Genomic DNA, 20,198 nt, shown 5'->3' on the forward strand with positions numbered 1-20,198 from the left:
CATTTTACCTTGTAATCGACAAATCAAAACATTATTTGAAATATGTTCTTATATATATCGGTAACAAATATTGCACTAGTTCAAAAAAAAAGTTGAAAAAAAAGTCAAATATGGATAACATCAATGGCCAATTCGTGTCGATTTGAAAATGGTGGAGTTCCTCCTTGGATGTACAAAATATACTTGTTTTTATACCTTCACGACAACAGAGCTGAAAATAAGCACTAAATTTAAAATAAATTGGCCTTCAAGATATTTCATGATTCGAGGAGAATAAAACGTAATCAACGAAGCTTTAGTTACGAGAGAAAAATGTTACTTCTGCCTTCACATATTAAGTTGAAGCTGATGAAGCAATCCAATGAGTTTTTCCATAATCATACTTTTATTTGGTAGAATGTGGTTTTGTATATACCTAGAATAGTACTAATTGCTATATTAAAAAATAAATTGACAAAACCACTTTTTACCAAATAAAAGTTTGATTATGGAAAAACCCATTGTATTGCTTCATCAGTAATATTGTTTCTCTCGTACATCGCTCTACGTCTAAATGGTAATCAATAAACTTGGATAATTTGAATAATTCCAATCACAAATACACTAATTACTGAAATTAACGGTTCATTGCATCCTCACATACCTCCAATTTATAGTCAAAATAATTATTTCCTTAATCGACTTCCCCTTCTTCCAAGGTATGTCTAGGATAAGCCCCTGTATGAAACGAACGACGGGGAAATTGCTTTTCTGGATACCCTAAGAAATTTATTAAACTGAAAAGAGCAGCATTCATTCCGATTTGGGGTGAAAGTTCTTTCGTCCCTTTGTCAATCCTAAGATCTCGGTGTTTTAGAAAAACACCAGGAATTCAGCAGATGGTCTTATTTTTTTGAGTTTGCTAATTGATAAAAAACTGGCCCCACCATTCTGGTTTCGCATATAAATAAATATTTTTGAATGTTTCAACTTTCATTTTTTACTGAAGAAAGAGTATTATGTATTAAAATATGTCTAATTTGGGTTGAAATATACAAACTTTTCGACTCGACACCCTACGAATATTTCGTCCTTCTAATGGTATCTTTTTACATCTTGTTATTTCTTCGAGCGTTATATTCGAATCAAATCAGTTTTTCGTATTGACTAGTGGGTACTAGGACAAATTAGAAGTCTTTGTTGCTTTTTCATTTTTGTTCACCTAACGTTTCGCTGAATATTTGTGCTTCTTCATATATTTAAAAATTAATTAGATAAACCAATATTTTGTTTGTCTAATACCTATATAGTTTTTTGCTATCATTACAGGTTAACTTATACCGGGTGGTTCGAAAGTCTGGAAACGGTGAATTTATTTCGCGATATTGGGGTGCTTAGTAATTTCGCCCGAGGAATCGAATGGGCCCATCAGATTTTAGACCCAACAGAGATATGAGGCCCAACTTTTAGTTTTCAAATGCAAACCCATCCTTTTATTGAAGATTCGGATTCTGTGGAAAATTTTTCATCCGAATTGGTTGAAAGTATTTTTTCGGTAAATAAACAAAATACATCACTGAGGTAAAAAACATTATTACCTGTATGTGTTATACAATATAAATTGTTAAATTAGTTCCATGCAAAAATTATTGGGTAAAAAAAAATTAAAAAAATTTCATTCATTAACAAAATCACGAAAATAACCACTTATATTGTTCATGAAGGCAGAGTTTGAAAGAAAAGATAAATGATAACTAAAGAAAACAAAACTCTGACACTGATTAAATTTGTTCGATATATTATTTCATATACACACTCGACATCCACACTATGAGGCAAGAATGCGTGTCATAAATACCATTTTAGGGTGTAGTTTGTCCCAATTCAAATCGAAGTCATTCATGATCGTGTTATATAGGGTCTAAATCGGTTCTGAAGTTTCTGTCACAGTTGAGACATAATTTATGTTTTGATAGATTTTCAATTATTATTTATTGTATTATTGATTATTTCCCTAGTTTCACCAGTCAACCAAGCTTTCATTCGTTTTTTGAACTTTCCTATGTTTTTTATATTTTTTAGTTGATCAGGTTGAAAGTATTGAAACCAAAATTTTTTCGTCCTTTTTTGGGCCGTATGTAGTCAATCCAATTAACGAAATCATTCGAAAAATGGTGACTTCTGACTGGTCACAATGAGGAAAATATCCAGTAAAAATGCAAAAAGTTTTATTATGAAATATAATAAACCGAAAGGCGAGACTACAGGTTGACATCCGAGGAATCGAATATCCGAGAGACTTTTCAACGCCACAAAGGTAATACACCGTCGAATTTGAATATCACAATATCGCGTCAAACTGTCTGAAAGAACGAAACCGGCAGGGCGAGACGACGTTGCCTACGTGAGGTCCTTGCTTTTCCTCTTTTTTGTCTTCTTTTTTCCTCCGCGACACAAAAATGTTCTCTGCAAGGACGTGATTCGCATGCTCTAAGATTTTAGGTCTCTGATGAGTGGAATCTTTCTGTATTAACTCTGGAAAATCTCTTCGAACATCTCGATTCTCACAGTTCTTCGTCTAGAAAAATCATCGAATATTTCTTTACGTTGGATCTACTGTGTGTACCTACTGGTAAGGTTATGTTAAGCGCTACGTAGAATAATAATTATTTCAGTGTTTGCAGATAAGTCAGTGAATTTTTTGAGCAGTTTATCATTTCCTCTCTATGACAGTTAGTATCCTGTGGTGCCGTCCAGCCGACCGTAAACACAATAATTTTCGAATGAAACAACCTAGAAACGTGAAATTTTCATTGTAAATTCAGATTTCAATTTGATCAATGTAGTTAGAAGCTCACGTAAATTCTCTTGAGAGCCCATAATATCGAAATTCAAAACTAATGGACTTCACTGCCATATTATAGAATCAGTCAGTACCGAAAAAAAAATTGTGTTGTCTACAATATTTCCTGTTTGAATTGTAACGTCACGTAGGACAGACTTTACAATATAACTGAAGGAGTGGATCGACATAAAAGTGATGTTGATAATCCCAAAGAGGTGTGCGCTCTTGAAGAACATATTAGAAATAAGAAAAGAACCCCTGGATGGATTATGAATCAGTTAGAACTTAGGAGTATGGGACCAACACGAGAAAAAAGTGTTTTCCTGAAAAGTATCACATCAAGCTTTATATTGATTTGTAGCGACTCATTCATATAGCCATATTCGACTATCGATATGGAGGGTGATTATGGTAGAGAATACTGGGTGCATTACTGGTAATGTCATCAGTGTTTCCGGGATGAACCACAGCAATCCTCTGAGAGGGAGCAACCCTTATTTGCTGAGAACTCCTCGCCAAAAATTCAATGAAATGATCTTCGTGAAATTGTACATTATTCTTCTTGGCTTTATTTCACCACTAACAAATAAATTTCAATTCGATAGAATCGGTATATCTTCACTTTTTTACTAGTTGTAGGACGTTAACCTAGCTCTTGAATCCTCCTCCTTTGGGACCGGCATCAGCTTGCACTGAGGTACCCAATCCATCCAGTTTTCAATGCTGGCGGAGTTTCTGAGATGTACCAAAAAAGTAATACTCAGAGATCATGTGTGGAGTACAAAATAAGGGAGGAACTGTAAATGCAGGATGTGGTCAGTTGGTTTAGAGCATGCAGGATAACTGTTTAGTTCTTAGGTACCAGCTGATGTCGAGCAAAGAGCAGGTAGTTTTCAAAACTAACAAAACTGACTCTCGACAGAGGGGGGGGTAAGCAATAAAACGGCTCGACTCTGTCTGTTTTACCCTGTTCAACCAAAGCTCTCAACGAGTACACATCGAAATATAGTTGTAAATAATAAATAGTTCTCTAGTGTGCTTTACACCCCAAAATTATACAGTCCACTATCACCAGCAATATCCACGTCAAGGAAACTGTCGGTCAGTGCACGTAAACCACCCCGCAGATCCAACAATAGCCATGTATAGAGGTAAATGGTTTTGGCGAGTCTTTCTCGAGCCAAATGTCGTAGATGCGCCCTCTCTCAAGGGATTACGGTTTTTTGTCTCGAGATCGATGGTGGACTCAACAGTTGGGCTATCCAGCGATCTCTGCCCAAGACACACCCTCTCACACCTTCGTGGAGAGGTGACTATGCTGAAATGCTGCGACCCCTATGAATCCGCCGGAGCCAAAGTGAAGTGTGGCGGGAAACCCAAAACGCCATCTGTTGAGCAGACATAGTCACTACATGGTAAATGAGTGGAAACATATTCCAAACACAGGTAGACCCTTGGGACGCCCTCCAAAGAGATAAAAAAAAGGCTGGAGCTCGATTCCACAAGAGACATAACAATAACAGAAAGGAGGCAAAAAAATAGGACACAGTCCTATTGAAAAAAGGAAGAATAAGAAGAATCGGTATTTTTGAAGTTGCAAAATAAATATTAGGGCTGACTATGAATCCATTGTGTGCATTTGTCCCATTTACTAACTCCACCGGCGCATTCAGACCACAAATTTTTTCAATGAAAATTCCAATTAAGAGAAGCAAGAACAATGTCGAAATTGTAGATATTAATTATAACAGAAAAATCTATAATGGCATACAGACAATTTTTCAATATTATTTCCTCGTAGTTATTTCAGACATTAATATCCATCATTTTGTAGTTATCAGTCCTCCAGTTGAAATTGAACAAGAACAACTAACGCTCATTTCGTGAGTTTCAATCACAAACTACTCCAAACTGGAAATTAGCCAGGAAGCTACCCTTTTTCACGAGAAGAGTGATAACTTCTGACGTTTCCACAACAAAACCTCGAAATACCAACAAATCAACCCTAGAACGGCTGAATTTCCGTCGAAAACACCTAAATCCATTGCCATTCAACGATAACAGCACTGTTCCTCCCCAGTTCTGTCGGATGAGCGGTCAAACAATTTGTTACACACAATGGAGGATCGCTGAAGAATGACTATGACCCGGGAAACTAATGACAAACATCTAATAATAAATTATCGGATAATTTCTCCCCCGGGGTGATAACCCGCCTGGTTTATAGTGAGAATCAGTAGAAATAACGATTGTGGACCAGTGGAATTTTTAATTAATCTTTATCAGCATTTATGGCGTTTTGTGAGGCATGGGACGTTGAGTTTGGTCGGTTGAACTGAGAGAAAGAGAGAAAGAAGTGTAATAGGATTAAAAGATATTTAGGACGAAGAAAAGCTCATGTTACATATAGATAGATAGATAGAAATATACTTTATTTTATGATAATTTTATTCTATTCCACATAAAAACAAACTTAATATGAATATAGATATATGACAATAACACACGTATGTAATAATAATTGGTAACTGATAATTCAGCCAATTCAAATTTTTTTTTTTTGGCCGAGTTTTCAAATTGAAGCTTATTGATCACAACTACAGCCAAATACTGAGGGGATTTATCATAGTGTGAGAGTTTTTAGTTTTATACCGAGTGTACTCCAAACTGTTTAACTTCATTCATAAAACCCTTGAAAAAAGTTTTGTTTGGTATTTTCTTTTTTTTGTACTGAATTCCTGAATCGAATTTCTGGTAAATGCTGAAAGTTTGATTATTACATTGAGAGTTCCTCTCCAAAAGACAGCCCTGTTGGGCTGTCTTCGTACTTCGGCTTGTAAGCTGAGAATTGACAATGATGTTCATTGTCAATTCTCAGCTTACAAGCCGAAGTATTCACTCTCCCTGATACTGAAGAAATGGCGCCCAACGTGGGGCCAAAATTATGTGGGGCCCCTATGTTACAACTCGAAATGGAGTTTATTTGAGTCGTGGTTCTGATCTCTGAATTCACATCAATGGAATGAAAAAAAACCAGGGCGATCAGTACCTGTTATTTCACAATTTTAATTTTTAAAATATTTGGCACCAGAAAAATTTACATATAATATTTTACAAAATGGAAATATACAGGGTGTTTCCTAAACATGCGGCAAAAATTCAGGGGGTTGTTCCTTGGACTATTCTAAGAATATTTTGTCCTTTGATGATTTTTGAAAAACCTATTTGTTTCGAAGATATAGGGGAAACAAAATTTCAGATAATTACATTTTATTATGAAAAATTACATGAAAATTCAACTCAACCTACAAAAACTGTTGAAAATGACCACCTCTAGCCAGCATACAAGCATCCAATCTTCTCCTCATTGACTGCCGAACCCTTTCAAAAACACCAGGATCATTTCTTATTAAGTTACACCCAGCAATGATCCGATTCCGCAAGTCTTCCACATTTTCTACTGGAGTGGTATAAACTAATGATTTTAGATGGCCCCATAGGAAATAATGGCCGTTTTTAGTAATTGGAATGTTGTTAAACAAATTTAAAAATAAATTGTACCTACTTAGTAAACACAGTGCGGTACGCATTTTTATTTAAACTATTATTAATTTTAAAAATATGAAAAATGTTGTTCGCCCTGTATCTTCGAAACAAAGAGGTTTTTCAAAAATCATCCAAGGACACAACATGCTTAAAATAGTCCAAGGAACAACCCCCTGAATTTTTGCCGCATGTTTAGGAAACACCCTGTATAGGGATGAATCCAAAATTTATATATGTACAAGAATAAAAAATGACATTTTTCAAATTCTCAAATTACTTCCCTGAAGAGTTAGAAGTCTATACTGAGACAATTTCCTCCACCGAAGTCAATAAGAACTAAGTTCTGACATTTCTCCAATTACAAGGAGAGGGAATACTTCAGCTTGTGAGCTGAGAATTGACAACCATGTTGTCTTTTGACGAGCGACTCCCAGTGTAATAATCAGCTTTTATCAGGAACTTCAATCCGGAAATTAGTACAAAAAAAATACCAAAAAAACCCGGTTTCGTTATTAAATGAATCGATGGATAAATGGGATCAATTCAATCACAAATTGAAAATGAGCCTTTAAGCTATTTAAAAATATCAAATTCTTCTAGGCCTCATTTCATTCAGTGCACGACGTAAAAATAAAAACATCCTCTTCGGTATTCGGTCGTCACATATCCTCCTCTAGGATACAAGCCTACAGAAGTGAGGAAATCCACAACAAAAAGATGAGATTATTCGAATTGAGTCCTTCCCTGGAAACCAATAAATCAGAAATCTTTCCCAGAAAGCCATTTTAAAGAACTCCTTCTCCCTTTCATTGCTCGGATGACAGTGAAAGAAAATCAATTCATCGGATAGAAAACGGCGAAAGAAATACCAGTGGATGGATTCCGCTCTACTTTGACCCCATCACGAGTTGAAAAGGAACGTTTCATTGGTAGTCGAAGTTTGGTGATGATAAGGCTCGAACTTTTGCTTCGAAAGGAGATAATGGGGTTAATGGAGAATGAGGGGGATTTCAGAGGGGATTGAGCAATTGCTCAAGAGTTAATTGTCTTGATACTTCTACTGAATGCTCATTAAGTGGTCAAGTGGTTTTTATGTCCACACGGTTATTCTTTTGATAATTAATCGATAGCACATATTTACTTAGGTATTGGCTTCTTGCTGGGCTTCACTTTCTGACTTTCATTAGTTACCTATAGAGAATTGCAAGTTTGTTGAAATGTTCCATTATTTCTAGAGGAACAGCTGAACTGTGCAGTAATATTCCCATATTAAAACTTTATTCTCTACGTAGTGACATAATTGTATGATTATATTCTTCAGAAATGCGTCAAATTTGATATTGAAATTGATCTATATTCAATAATGGGTTTTTAATATAAATATTCAATTTTTAAACTCTTGGACCTAAAAAGTACAACCAAGTGTTTAATTCACTTTATTCATCAACATAGTCACCTTCAAAAGTTATTCATATACTTTAAGGCTCTTCTAACTGTTCAATACCTTTTCGGTATCGATTCATCGTTGCTTTCTAAAGATACAAGGTGATCCAACGAAAACTTAACACCTCGTTTTTCCGACTTTATAATGAAAATGTGAAAAATCGCTCGGACTCGTCAATTTTTGATTTGAGGCAGAACAAGTTTTCCGCTCTTCGGATTTCCGTAACTGCAACCCCCAACGGAAGTGGATACAACCCCTTGATTTTGAATAGGGAAGAGGGATGTACTACCTGGTCCTAAAATTTCGCTTCGAAATTTCCATCGATTAACGAAATGACAGGTAAAAAAGTGGAAGAGTATGTGAAAAGGTTATCGAGGGTCAAATTATAAAGCAAGGAAAAAGAATATTGGACATGCCCTCAGGAGAAGTGCTAACCGTAGACACGTGTTTCGGGCTTTCGGCCCTCATCAGTACGGTGAAAAAGTGTTAGATGAGCAACACTTGAAGAAAAATAAAAAAAACAAACAGAGTCCACAACAGAAGCTACAACTACAACAATTTTTGTTTAAAGTCGCTCAAAACCATTGTGGAGAATTTTCTTTCTGAGTCAACTGCCGAATTTGGACATTTTCGGTGGTTGTTTGACCACGTTCAAAGTCAGCATACCATTGTTTAACCGTTGTTGTCCACATAGTTTGAAACACTTATCAAGTCATTGCATTGTTTGCAGTATTTCTTCCCATCAAAAACAATGTTTTATCAATACACAAAACTCGTTTTAATCAATTTTTCAACAACAAATTTAGCGTCTTTTCACCTACAATATCTCGATACAGATTCAATTCGGTGTTCGACATTTTGACATGCATCTTCTGAAGCTTGGTACTAACGAAAAAAGTTATGATGTACATAGGATTAATTTTGGATCGATATGTTATTATTATAATTACACAAAGAGAAGAACTACAGAGTCGGAAATGAATTCCTATGACAGGAAATGTTGTCTCTTCGAAGTGCGAAAATTGTTGTGGTATAACTTGAATTGAAGACCTCGCAAGTTTGAATAGTTTGTTAGCAAAAAGTTGGATGACAGTACATTGGTTGTTGTTTGAAAAATAGATGAAACGAGTTTCGTGTATTGATAAAACACTGTTTCTTTGATGGGAACTTTGCTGACGAGTAAAGTGAAATTTTAAGGAAAAAAGTGTTTTCACCGATTATGCCAACTTTTGAATGGAATATTACCTAAACTTAATGTTGAAAGTTGAAAGATCCAAACTTCTAAATACGCATTTCTCATTTATGTAAATTTCGTTTTTTTAAGACCTCCGTTCCCGCTTTAGGGCCAAACTTAAACAATCCGCTTTTACAGTGAAAAAACCTCTAACAAAAAAAGAAGAGGTCTCTTCATTTCGGCTTGAAACGCCCACAATTCATCAGAGTCCTGTATTGAACCAATCTGTACTGAAGTTTTATTGGTTTTCGGTTGGCTGAAGAACAAAGCTGTTTTTTTATCTCGAAGTTTCTACTTCGGGAGTTGTTTCGGTTAAATACAAAAAATCGTTGCCGGTCGCGATACAACAAAACAGCCACAATTGAAGGCCCAATTGGGGGCGATTAGTTCAAATTTATACACAGAAACGACCGATTCACTACTCGTAGCACACGTTTTTCCCTCACGTTTGTTAAGAGTAAATGAATTATTTCATTAGACCGAATCGTAGAGAGAGGATTTTCTGGTCAGTAAACTTTTGTCCCTGTGTATTTTAAACGAAAATTGGTCGGGTCACTCTGTCAGGACTCTAAACCGCAATTCAGTGAGTCTGACTAGATCTTTATTGAATTAGCTTCATCTTAGAAAATGCACATATTCAGAAATATACAAACTAGACCACCACAGATGCATTTTAAGGATATAAATAAAGATATTTCAAAAAAATTTTTTTTTGCGATGTGTATATGGTAGTCAAAGGCACAATTTGAAATTATTTTCATATATACAGGGTGTTCGAAAACAAGGATATGAACCAAAGTTACCAATTTTTCAGTATAACACCCTGCATATGATTTCAAAATTGGAATGGTAAGCTCTAATAATAATAGTTTATTCAGACCACTTCATACCTTGGAAGCAGTATTTACGGAAAAATGGCGAAAAATTGAAAATACGGAGTGTTTTTATTGGTGAACAATAAAGAAACCAGCTACGCCGTTGATACAGAAAATATTTATCCCTATTTCAGTATCGTAATGAGTTTATTACAGTACCAAAAACATAGCTTTAATGAACTCATCACAACATTATTTTCAGTTATATTTTTCCTTTTGTGGTTGTTAACACTCACTTCCGATTCTTTCAAATTTCAATACTAGTCAATTATCAGTTATAATATCACAAAAGCATAGTCAGTATTCGATTATATACCGTTTCACGAGACATAGTTCGCGAAACATCACGAAATCGCAGCTCGACTGGTGTTTCGCGAATTACGTCACTCATTTTTGAATTTCGCATTTGTTTTGGAATAGGAGCCCATTCTGCATCTTTTTTGAGAATATACTATTTCGAGTAGAAATATTGGCTACTTCTAAACAGAAAACGAAATTTAAACTCTGGATCATATAGAGTGTTAATAAGTAATATGCAAACATCAACTACAAATAATGTCCAAAAACTTTTTGATTCCAAATGGCATATTTCGACGAAATATGTATTCAATTATTTCAAATATGCAATACTCCTAACTACATTACTGATATATGGCTCCGACGGATTTTTTCTACGAAATATTCCTTTTTCTTTAGATATGTTGGATAAAGTTATTACACTATGAATTCTCTGCTTTCATGGTAACATGTTGAAGTAAAAATTACAATGTTAGGACCATTGGAATTGACGAAACGTTAGCTCAGTCCAAATTGGTTGTCTGATTTCAATGTTCCTAACCCTGTAATTTGAACTTCAATATATATTGTTTTAATTAGCTTAAGTTGGAATTCCGCAGAATAAAATGAAAGTAGTCAATACAGAGTGATTTCTCGTGGCTTATGAAAACTCTAGAAATTTGAAAAATAAATTCTTAACCTGATCTGATCTAATTTGTCCGTTTTCTGTTGTAGACACTGACAAGAAGACTTCTGAAGTAAAGGTGAGTTCCATCATTCATCTCCAGTGCAGTACGGTCGAGAAATTTCAAATCTGCTTCCAGTTGAAAGCACAAGAATAATCTTTCATTTAATCATAAAGAACTTGATAAATTGATAGAGATAAGTTTTTCAGTGAAGTTTCTGTAAAGCATTCAATTCGATGTTCAAAATATATACTCTCACAATAATTCCTACTGGAGAAACTAGACGATCTGCGGGTTTCACAAAACTTTGATTGGGCTTAGGAATTTATTTGATTCTAAGAATCATCATGATGAAAATTCTGTGAAACGCACTGAAATTCATAAAATACAGTCCATTATGGAAGGGGATCGCTTTGAAAGAAATAGTAAAGTAATTTCCAATTAATTATGAAAATACATGGTTATAATGGCAACACAGTGCTTTATTTTCGGACTTACTAATGTCTTTTCAATTTGTGTTCAGTAGGCTGTTTCGATCTTGGAAAGATACACGCTGCAATCACGTTTTGAAATAATCACATTGTTTCATCAAAATCTGTGCTCACTTGTGAATACTGAGAGGTATTCAAAAGAATTCATTGATGAAATTATTCAGTTGATCGACTCACTCGTCGTATTTTCTAAAAATTTGAGAGAGATTCGATTGTATTCACTTCAAAATTCGTCTACAATACGACGAATAGTCGATTGTCGATTACCTGAAGGGTTTTAAATTCTATTCTGCGAATGTTTACTGTATATTCACAAGAAAAGTAAAGTGTGAAACACTTTCAGAAACCACATTCTTATTTTCACACTGTAAACACACAATACCTACTATTTTCCATGATTATGAGTAAATATTCACAATATAGAATTTGAAGGGAAATTGATTTATGTATTTCATTATATTGGAATCATTCCGCAAAGTCTGAACAGTGTGAAATGATTCCGTAGGTGTTTAACCATTCAGTATAATGCAACATTGTTTTTGCGCGCCACATATAATGAAGAATATTTGGTTTTGAATGCAATTAAATTTTAATGAAAAGACAACATTTCAAGTCATTCTTCAAAAAATACATTCGTGGAAATAATGAGATTTTAGAAAGCTTTAGGGGATGGCAGCAACAATTTTCAATACCAGCATTTCGAGATAAAATAATTCCAACCGACAGTAAGCCGAACATAATGAATAGAAAAAATTTCCACAATTACCTCCATATTCACGAAAGCAATTCTGCGGAAATAATGAACAGATAGGTACAGCAATTAATTGCAACATCAGAGAGTTTATTTCAGTTTGTAAATTGTTCGTTGGGACGAGAACAACCGCATGTTTTCCGGTTGAATATCCAATTTGGATATCAGTGATAACAGTGAAATAGCTAGGTTCTTCTCTCGATTTGTGGGCCTGCCTCCAAAGTTTCAATTTCAATGATTGCATATCAGTTTTCTCTTTTCATTGTTTAGATTTATAGTGGTTGGTCTTTTGATGAAACCGTTATAGAACTGTTTCAGCTATTACTATTCGGTAGTTGATCATGATTTAAACAAGTATATAATTTTTATGTTTTTACCATCACAATTTTATTGGCAGCAACAACATGGAAATTATAAAACCTATTAGGTGTACACTTTGCTTCCGCCGTTTTACAATAGATGGATGTAGCGGTAAGTGGTAGTCAAAAAAAAATAGATCGTACAATAAGCTTAAGTATTTATAAACATACAAATATTAGTCGATTTATGTCTGCATCATAAAGCTATTTTCGATTAAACATATCAGCTTACGAGTTAAATTCTCGTAATTTGCGGGAGGTTTTAATTTTCTGCTTCAATATGAACAAATCTGCGGCTAAGACTCAACAATGCTCTCAAATATGTATGGTGAGGCCGCTATTAGTGAAAGAACGTTCCTAGAGTGGTTTCAACGCCCCAAGAAGAAGAATTTTGACGTCGAAGACCAGCATGCCGGTGGAAGAAAGATGGTTTTTGAAGATGCAGAATAGAAAACATTGCTTGATCAAGGCTCGTGTCAAACACAACAATATTTGGCAAGATCATTGGGAGTGACGTAACAAGCCGTTTCAAAACGCCTAAAAGTCGTGGCAATGATTCAGAAACAAGGAAATTGTGTGCCGTACGAGTTGAAGCCGAGAGATGTTGAACGGCGTTTGGTTGCTTGCAAACAGTTGCTTGGAAGTCAAATAATGAAGAGATAACTACATCGCATTGAGGCTGGAAACGAATAATGGATTCACTACGATAATACCAAGCGCAGAAAATCATGGGGATATCCCGGCCATGCTTCACGTCGACGGCCAAACCGAATATTCACGGTTCTAAGGTCGTGCTCAGTATTTGGAGGACCAGCTCAGCGTAGTTCATAATGGGTGTTAAAACCGACTGAAACAATCCCAGGCGATCATTATCGAACGCAGTTAATGCGTTTGAGCCGAGCATTGAAAGACAAATGGTCGCAATACAACGATACATGATGAAGTTGTCTTACAGCATGAGAATAATTGACTCCATGTTGCAAAAGAGGTCAAGACAACGTTGAAATGTCCTACCCCACCCGCCGTATTCTCCAGACGTTGCTCCCTCAGACTGTCACTTGTTTCGATCAATTGCACACTCCTGGCTGACCAGCACTTTCGGTCGTATGAAATAAAACATTTGATCTATTCGTGGATCGCTTCAAAAGATGATCAGTTTCTTCAACGCGGGATTCGTACGCTACCCGAAAGATGGCCAGCGATGGACAATACTTTAATCATAAATGTATTGTTTCTTAAAACCTCGAATTTCGAAAAAAATGGCAAAAGCAAAGTTGTACGCCTACCTATGTATATAATAAGTGAATATGAAAGACTTTCAAGAAAAGAATCTGACCAATTATAATAGATATACGTCATTGAAATAAATATTATTTTGAAGGGACTTAATATTCACCAGAATTTCAGTAATGTATCCCAACTCAAATTGGAAAATTACAGACATATTGGTAAAACGATAGCCCACTATTCTCCTGAAATGAAAACGCAGAAAAATGAATTCCTTTCCAAGATGAATACGACAGCTAGGAATTCATAAATTGTTAAGTTGAAACATAGCATTATGAGAGTTTAATACGTATTCCTGAACGGAATAAATTTTAAAAATTCTCAGATCCAGTTTAATCTGAATTTAGGTACTCGATGAAACTTCTGAGAATCTCTGACATCCTGTTTCAACATCTAATGAGAAAATTTAAATGCATAATATCTACTATTCTATCTGAATTATTCAAATACTGATCCTAGAATATTTTTCAGGGTGAAGATAATGTACAAGAGCTGGAGAATTTGAAGCATTCTTTAGGTAAGACCAATATTTCATCGCTAGCAATAAACTCTTGACAGCAGGAAAATGAATGTATTGTTGTGGGAATCGATTTGTTTTCTTAGAACGCTTTGTGGTGTTGACACCACTTCGTGTGAATTGACTGCGTGAAAACGTTGGCGGAATCGATTTTTTCAGATCTGATATGAAAATAATCATTGAATACGAGGAAAATAAGGAAAATTCTACGAATGTGGTAGGTTTTCAGAGTAATATCAAAAGTCGTTCAGTCTAAAATGGATTCGATTATACCACGTCACTCAGAAGTCCCGAACCTGGCGCACAGATAGCACTGCCAGTGCCACTTTTTCTCTCGTTAGTACCAGTAAATTGTATATGTAGTGGCTAATAGGACTAGGGAAAGAAAATTCTGTTATGAAATGCTGATGTTTCGAATCTTTCTGGTCTTTTTCAAGGCTATTTATGGTAATATGAATATTTTCAGGCCAATATTCAGATTATTGAGTGTTTTCCTTCAGACTTCGAAATCTATATTTTTTGAACTTTTGAAAGAATGTCATTATTCCCATGAAAACATACATCATTCAGTCTAAGGAATTCAAGGTTCACCTACTTTGAACGGCACACATCTTCTCAAAGAGTAGCAAACGAAGAAATCATGTTTTATGTACTTTTTTGAGTAACGCTCCTGCTGTTATTTCTCTCCTGATAATATTTGATGTCATCAGCTGAGATTTCGAATTTTTTAGCTTTCTGTTCAACTTTTCTTCATTCTGAAACATTCACCCAGCACCTACTGAGTGTTGTAACACACTGCGTAAAATATCAATTAGATATCCAACAAATATCCAACACTCATGCGTTCGAAAACTCGCTCCTTCGTCGCTCGTTATCGAATTTCGCATTCGTGTTAGAATTGCCTTCTGCAACGAGTAATAGACGATATTTTCTCTATTTCAGTCAAGTTTTGTGAAATATTGTCGAAATTCAATAAAAAATTCAGATTATATATCCTAGTGACATTTGTACTGTATTTTGGCAGTTGGTGTGACTGTTACGAACATTGACAGATTACGGAATTTGGATATGAATCGTACGTTTCTAATTTTGAAATGATTTACCATTACGCAATAAATTCGTGAATTATGTCTGACGGAATCGATTTAACATCAACAGAATAAGGAAAAATTGCGAATAATGTCGCAAACCATTTCACTATATCCAAATTATATTATATTGACAATTATTGACGTTTGTTGAAATTTGATACGATTGCAAGTCAACATAGACAACCACCAAACGAAAAATATAACTGAAAACGATGCTGTAATGAGTTCATTACAGCACTGTCTTCAGAACTTTAATGAACTCATTACGATACTGAAATGGAGAAATTATATTTTAAATACAATTCCGTGATCATCTCAAAAATTGTCTATTTGATTCATAGCAAGAAAAAATATTTCAAAACATTAATTCTTTGAGAAGATTTAAACCTATTTATTTCAATCCATAACATAATATTGTAGGAGGAGTGTGAAGAGAAATTTTGTTTTAAACCTATTGCCCGTTTCGAAAGAGTTGTATAAGAAGCTAAAAAATTCAAAATCTCAGCTGATAACATCGAATATTATCACGTAAGAAATAAAAACAGTATTTTCAAAAAGTTACATAAAACATGAATTCTTTTGTTTTCTAATCTTTCAAAAAAAGTGCTCCATTCAAAGTAAACATTGAATTCATGAGACTTAGTTATGTATTTTTTCATGGCAATAACGACATTCATCTAAAACGTGTAAAAAATATATATTCCAAAGTCTAAAGGAAAAAAAACAATAATCTGAGTAGTGCTCTGAAAATATTCAAGTAACATGAAAGATAAAGGGTTGCATGAGGTGAACAAACCCACAAAATTTCAATAAAATCAAACTGCTTCAAGAAATTCAGAAATTTATTCCAATGTTCATGTATTCCTGTATCTCTGTACTTCTCTGAAAGACCTGGACGACCTGCATTCACCACTAGGCTATGGCCAACCACTGATGTCACACCCTGTATATTGCGGTAAAACATGTTATTTCATAAAAGTGTAGAAATCAGATCCGATATGAGTGCTATAATGAACCTGTTGAGTCTGCTTCGGACAAATGGTAACACTGCCCTGAAGTCATTTTAAAATACAGTTCACTGTGAATTCGCGATTCCAATTATCGTTGAAAGCACTGCAAAGTTACCTCTTTTCTCAGTAAGGTATTTAGCCGTAGGGAATATTCACATATTTTTATAGACAACCGAATATTTATAAATGATTTATTCTTGAAAGAATATAGAAGGAATTTTTCACTCATACACATATTCGCAGTTCTCTGAAATTTATATAAAGACATACATTCTTTTATTCGTATATCCTACCTTGATTGTGGAAAATATTTTTGGATTATTTTATTAAAAAAATGAATAGAAAGATTGATCCCGTCTGGTTCAGTATCATGAATGCAGCAAATCATTTTATCTTAGAAAAAATAAATCAAAGAAATATAGAAATTCTTCAAGTCCATAGCTACTTTCTATTTCATGATAATCATAATATATAATATGTAAATTTTATTTCTTTCACACAAAAAATCAAGTAAAGAACTATCGCCTCCAAATTCCCCTACCACAAGGCTATCTTTATAGTTATGCAATTGAACCAATTTCTATATTGCCGCTCAAAGAACAAAATGATTTTTCGACTACCCCCTAGATTAGCTGATGAAACTAGATTGTGACTCAATAATTTGTCCCGAAAAATGTTATAAGTTTCATTTTTTCCAATTATTTCTAATGATAACTCCACCATGGTGAAGTTATGCAGTATAAAGGCCACTAAAGGGGCGATCTTCTGCAGCCAAAGCCCATAAAGACCTCAAAGGTGGCTTTGAACATAACCCCCAAGAAAATTGTATAACCAAAAAAAAATCATGAGTCCTCCATCATAATCAATATACCTAAACGCTTTGCGTATTTAATGAATCCAAATCCACCAGACTGTTAATGAACAAGAGATGAATAGCCTACCAATTAACCAAATCGTTAATTGAATGCGTTGTTCTAGCCACGTGGTAAACGAAGAAAATCGGTGATATTTGATTATCTGTTAAGCAGCTGGAAAAGTCAATTAAATTTTGATTGAATTTCGTGCAGGCGGCGGGGGATCACTATCCAATTAGAACTTGAAGATCGATTACTCGTTATTTTTATTTAGTCGATTCTGTGCTCTGAAATTGTATATTCATTGCAGGTAGGACTATCTCGATGATGAGATCACAGACTGATATGTATAGAGACATGAATGGGAAGAAGGAAGCCCACTCTGTGGATACAGAAGAAGGTGAGATCGAATTGATGTTTTTTTTCATAACAATATTAGGAAATCATCGGTTGAAAACATCCGGATACAACTTAGCACTAACTTTGATTATTTGATTTTTATTCATTCATATATTTCCAATTCTTAGATTATACATTTTTCTGATGATGTGTTTGATTCTTTTTATAACAATTTTATTTAGTTTTTATGCTCAAATTCAATTAATATCAGGGCCGTCGCTACAGGGGCGGCAGAGTAGGCGGTCGCCTAAGGCGGCAAAATTTAAGGGCGCCTTTCAAGCTTGATCAACAAAAATCACATGTGTAGAAATTCAAAGTACCGAATGAGATTTAATTTGGGCAGCAACGACAGGAAGGAAAATCAACAAATTCAATTAACATCAAAAACCATCAAAGGCGTCGCATTATGTTTTATACCCATAAATATCCAGATGTTTACGAGTTCTTGATGCTAAAAAAACACATGCACACATTAGGCTTGTCGGCATTCGCTTTGTTAAGCGTTGTCGAATTTTATTGCCACTTGGGGCGCATCTTCTGGATTATTTTTATTTTCAATTCTGCGATCAGAATGTTGATTCCTCGGAATGGAATGCAGAATATACGAGAAATGATTCCATTTCACATTTACAACTTTCCTTCTTAACAAATATAAGAAGTTTTTTTAATTTATATCACATTCCATTATATTATAATATTTTTCATTTTTTATATCGAATTAACTAATGTTGGGCGTGGGCGCATTCGAATTTGAAATAATTGTTCAGCCGCATAATCCAATTGTTCTACTCAATAATTTTAAAGAAAAAAACAAAATGTTCAAGCTTTTGATACAGTCAAAACTGAGCAGAAGAACCTGAAACCGCAGGGCCTGCTTTAGGGGAGCGGCAAATAATGGAGGACGGCATTATCTACTTTTTCCGAGAAATCTTGATTCCTGGAAGATGAATTAAATATTTAAATATTTCTTTTTAATTTCAACGAATTTCAAAAATGATTTTTCAATCAAACTAATCTTGAAGGTTTTTGCATCAAGAATGTCTGCGTGTATTCGAATTAAAAATAATGGTTCATCTTCATCATCCGGTTGTTTCATTTGATCATATCAAAGAAAGAAAAAAACGAAATGTTCGAGCGTTTTATGGAGTCGAAACTCAGCAGAATAGTCTACAACCCCGAACCTGCAAGGATGCCATTTTATGTTATTACTAGAGCGGGCCCTGGATCCCGATTATCCATTATTAATTTTTAGCATTCTGCAGTTAGCTCCTGTTAGGGTGGCAAATTGGGTCTCTGCTTAGGGCGGCAGTTTGGCTAGAGACGGCCCTGATTAATATTCGTATGTTCAAATCGGAGTTGCGTCGTATCATCGAATATAATAGTGATAAACATGGTCAAATTACGATCATGAAGTCACTGTACAAACATCACAAATAAAAATATGAGAACACATCACCATCGTTTCCTACAAAATTTCAACTCAGAATTCAGTTAATCTGAACCGAATCATTTCGAACAAGCATACTTGTTCTCCTCTTCCCTCAAAGCGATATTTGAAAGGGAATTGTTCAAATGAACGAATCTACTAACTTTATTTAACTAATGAGATCTCTGTTCCTGGCATTGGATGTCTACAATATCCAGACGTATCATTGCCGATACTATATATAGAAATTTCGGTTGTGTAAATATGCAAGCTGTTTGTATTTAAAATAGAGTCGGGCGTTATCCTATACGATTTGAATATTCAAATCATATCGGATAACGTTGAAGTATACAGCAAGTTTCATGTGTATGTTCCATCAAGATAAGAGTTATTTCGCAATGATGTTATGGACGGATTTTATTATTTTTTTTTCGTTGAATACCAGCAGTTTTCATTCCTGTGGTTTGAAGACTTAATTTCAGCAAACGTTGGCTATCATTCTGAACCATTACCTAGTCAAAATTTGATGTCAAAAGTTTTCAAAATACCACCTGAATTGTCAATTCTTCCAATATGAATGCGCTATCACCGGAAATGAGGATGTCAGTGCGAATTAAATTAGCTAGAAATTTTAAGTCTGAGTTCTCTCGATATTGGCCAATTCTCTTGAATCAATGCGGTTTATTCCTTCACAATTTTGTTTAATCTCACAATTAATCTCATTATTTTTTATTCCTATCATGTTTCGGGTGTTTTTTTTAGAGTGATAGAACTTTCTATAGGAATAGCTGTGATTTGATAGAAGGTAGAAGCCATGTTGTTTCAACATTTGTGTTCAGTAAGCATTAACAAATTATCATGGAGACAACGTTTACAAACAACGTTTACAAATTGTTCAAATTTATTTTTCAAAATCAGTGTTCTATTCGCCAAACTTATAGAGCACTTCGTGAAATTTTCGGTTTACATAATCGTCCATCAGAGCAGCTTATTCCTCTAACTATCGATAGATTTCGGACAATATTTTCTCTACTCGATCCAACAACAAGACGAAGAACTGTACGTACAGAATAAAATATCGCTGCTGTAATTGATAGTGTAAATGAAGATTTAGATTTTTCTATTCGT

General features: G+C 34.7%; 1 protein-coding gene across 2 annotated transcripts in view; it reads left to right on the forward strand.

The window, feature by feature from the left end:
• LOC123679637 overlaps positions 1-20,198 on the forward strand; it is a 161,039-nt gene that overhangs the window by 86,337 nt on the left and 54,504 nt on the right. For both annotated transcript variants that reach the window (XM_045617025.1, XM_045617033.1), the window contains exons 3-5: positions 10,935-10,963; positions 14,245-14,290; positions 17,556-17,645. In XM_045617025.1, the coding sequence (XP_045472981.1) occupies positions 10,935-10,963; positions 14,245-14,290; positions 17,556-17,645 (165 nt within the window). The remainder of the gene's footprint in view (positions 1-10,934; positions 10,964-14,244; positions 14,291-17,555; positions 17,646-20,198) is intronic.

This window comes from Harmonia axyridis, chromosome 1 (assembly GCF_914767665.1).
Source record: "Harmonia axyridis chromosome 1, icHarAxyr1.1, whole genome shotgun sequence".
In the NCBI taxonomy this organism is placed as follows: domain Eukaryota; kingdom Metazoa; phylum Arthropoda; class Insecta; order Coleoptera; family Coccinellidae; genus Harmonia; species Harmonia axyridis.